The sequence below is a fragment of the Arachis stenosperma genome, chromosome 3, assembly GCF_014773155.1.
Source record: "Arachis stenosperma cultivar V10309 chromosome 3, arast.V10309.gnm1.PFL2, whole genome shotgun sequence".
Taxonomy (NCBI): domain Eukaryota; kingdom Viridiplantae; phylum Streptophyta; class Magnoliopsida; order Fabales; family Fabaceae; genus Arachis; species Arachis stenosperma.
The window spans coordinates 63,822,008-63,824,852 of record NC_080379.1 but is presented as its reverse complement, the minus strand read 5'-3'; the positions used below and the strand labels follow the sequence as shown (position 1 = coordinate 63,824,852).

Sequence of the window (2,845 nt, the reverse complement as noted above, 5' to 3'; positions counted from 1 at the left end):
CGAACACGTTTAAGCTCCAGTTTAAGGTTAAACTGGAGCTTAAACGTGGAAATGGCTCCCTGGTGCATTTCTCATTTCTGGCGTTTAACTTCCAGTTTAAGGTTAAACTGGAGGTTAAACGCCACTTTCAGTTTTTCCTCAGCTTTCATGATTTTGGCGTTTAAGCTCCAGTTTAAGCTTAAACTGGAGCTTAAACTGGAGCTTAAACTGGAGCTTAAACTGGAGCTTAAACTCCACATGTGATATTCAAGCTTCCTTTATTGATTTTGTTGCTTCCTTGCCTAACCTCTTCTTCCCTGAAATCATCCAAACAACTGCATCAAAGTTTTGCAAAATTTCATGAGAAATCTTCCATTCATAGCATTCAAGTAATATAACTAAAAACTCATGGAATTTGCATCAAAATCATACTGTTTGGATGGTTCATTGCTTTGTTATTCATTTAACCATTCTTGGTTACTTTAAGCTCAAGAAAATGCATAAAACAACTAAAACTAACAGAAAAATGCTAGTGAAACTAGCCTAAGATGCCTTGGCATCACAACACCAAACTTAATACTTGCTTGTCCCTAAGCAAGTCCTGAGTTATTTAAGAAGAAAGTATGAAACAGAAAGCAATTACATTGGCTATATTAGTAAGCACTTGAAGTTTATCAGAAGGGTTTTTTTCAGAAAGTTGCAGCATCACTTTTTCATTCTGATCAGGTAAGATTATCACTTTTTCATTGCATCCATCAAACACTGCTATGGCCTCTTGTTATTCTTATGTCCTTGGCACTTTTCCCTTCTTTGTTTTTCTTTTTCTTAGAGCTCCTTTGCTCCTTGTTTGCTCAGTGTCATGTGTTGCACAAGCCTTTGGCATTTTCTTTTTCTTATCAGTGCACTACACATATCCACTACAGGCATTTTAGTTCACATTTCTTCTTGAGACATTGGTGCCCAAGTTACCAAGTGTTGAAACACTCCTCAGAACCTATTCATCCAAGCATATCCTTAATACATAAACACCACAGGCATTTGTCTCAGAAGTTCAAACCATTGGTGCCTAGCTTATTTTCTCAATTTTTTTGCTTTTTGGTTGCCCTTTTTCAGTGGCTTTTTCTTCTTCTTTTTCTTTCTTTTTCATGGCCAAAGACATTTATTCATCAAGATCCATAGACAGTATTCAAACTTCTACACAAAAATGATAATTCTACACTCAATTTCTAGTGATCTGACTAAACAATCAAGCATGCATACCACCACTTAATTCTACTTGATTTGTCACTAATTGAGCCAAGTTACTTTTGTTCAAACTTTTCTTTTATTTTTGGAAACAGAACAAGCATGGCAAGCATTTGTTTAAGAAGGTGAAGTTATATCCAAACATCTAGGCATTCACTTTATTCAAAGCAGTAAACCAACACTCATACTAAAAATTTCACATTCTAGAAAGATTCAACAATTACAGTTTAAACCAGAACAAGCACGCTTTTGTTTGCCTTTTAAAGAATGGTCAAGGAACAACACCACCTTGTGAAATTTCTTGTTTTCTCTTTGTTGCCAGGAAACAATTTGATTTCTCCTTCTTCTCCTAGTTGTTGCTTCATGTTCTTTCTAAGATCCTTGTTTCCTTTCCTGCAAAGAGTGATGAAGTTGCTTGCTACTCAAGCACTTGAGTGGTTAGCTCAACTATGTATGGGCAAGTGTCTGAGTCTTAAGTTGGTGTGTGAACACCAAACTTAGTCTCCTACTTACTCCTCTGCTCTTTGAATCCTTGAATTCTCCTTGGAATGAAGTTGCTGCTAAGGATTTTAAGCATTTCTGTGATTGCTTAGAATGGTTGTGTTCAGTTGATCTGTATGGTGGAACACCAAACTTAGAGTCACACATTCCCCTTTGAATTATTGATCCACGAATTCATTGTTTGGTGTGAAACACCAAACTTAATTCTTTGCAATGCACAGAAACTACTTCACCTTTTTATTGAAACAAATAAAAGAAACAGCAAAGGAGTATTACCTCAGGTTGGGTTGCCTCCCAACAAGCGCTTCTTTAACGTCATTAGCTTGACAGTCAGCTTCCTCAGTTGAGGTGATATTTAACCTTGTCCTTCTCCTCCACATCTCCCAAGTAATGTTTGAGTCTTTGACCATTCACAGTGAAGGTTCGTTGTGACTTTTCTTCCATGATTTCTACTTGTCCATATTGGGAGACCTTGGTGACAAGGAATGGTCCAGACCACCTTGATTTTAGCTTCCCTGGAAATAGCTTCAGCCTAGAATTGTAGAGCAATACTTTTTGTCCCTCTTCAAATTTCCTTGGGGCTATGTTGCTGTCATGCTTCTTTTTTGCTCTTTCTTTGTAAATTTTGGCATTCTCATAAGCTTCAGCTCTGAATTCTTCCAACTCTTGAATTTGCAACATCCTTCTTTCTCCAGCAGCTTTGCTGTCCAAGTTCAAGAGTTTCAAGGCCCAGAATGCCTTGTGCTCCAACTCCAGTGGCAAATGGCAAGCTTTTCCATATACTAGTTGGTAAGGAGACATTCCAATTGGTGTTTTGAAAGCTGTCCTATATTCCCAAAGAGCATCATCTAGCTTAATCGACCAGTCCTTCCTTGAAGTTCCCACAGTCTTTTCCAGGATTCTTTTGAGTTCCCTATTAGATATTTCGGCTTGCCCACTCGTCTGTGGATGGTATGGTGTGGCTACCTTGTGTTTGACTCCATATTTTAGAAGCAATGCCTCTAATGGTTTGTTGCAGAAATGGCTTCCTCCATCACTGATGATTGCTCTTGGAACCCCAAAACGGCAAAAAAATGTGTTTTTTGAGGAAGTTCATGACTACCTTATTATCATTGGTTGG

The 2,845-nt window shown here is 37.9% G+C and overlaps 1 protein-coding gene across 1 annotated transcript; it reads right to left on the bottom strand.

Moving 5' to 3' along the window:
- Positions 1-2,064: 2,064 nt before the first annotated feature.
- Positions 2,065-2,526, bottom strand: LOC130966201 (uncharacterized). The gene has a single exon (XM_057890981.1). It carries the CDS (start codon positions 2,524-2,526, stop codon positions 2,065-2,067), a length of 462 nt encoding a protein of 153 aa, XP_057746964.1.
- Between the last annotated feature and the right edge of the window lie 319 nt (positions 2,527-2,845).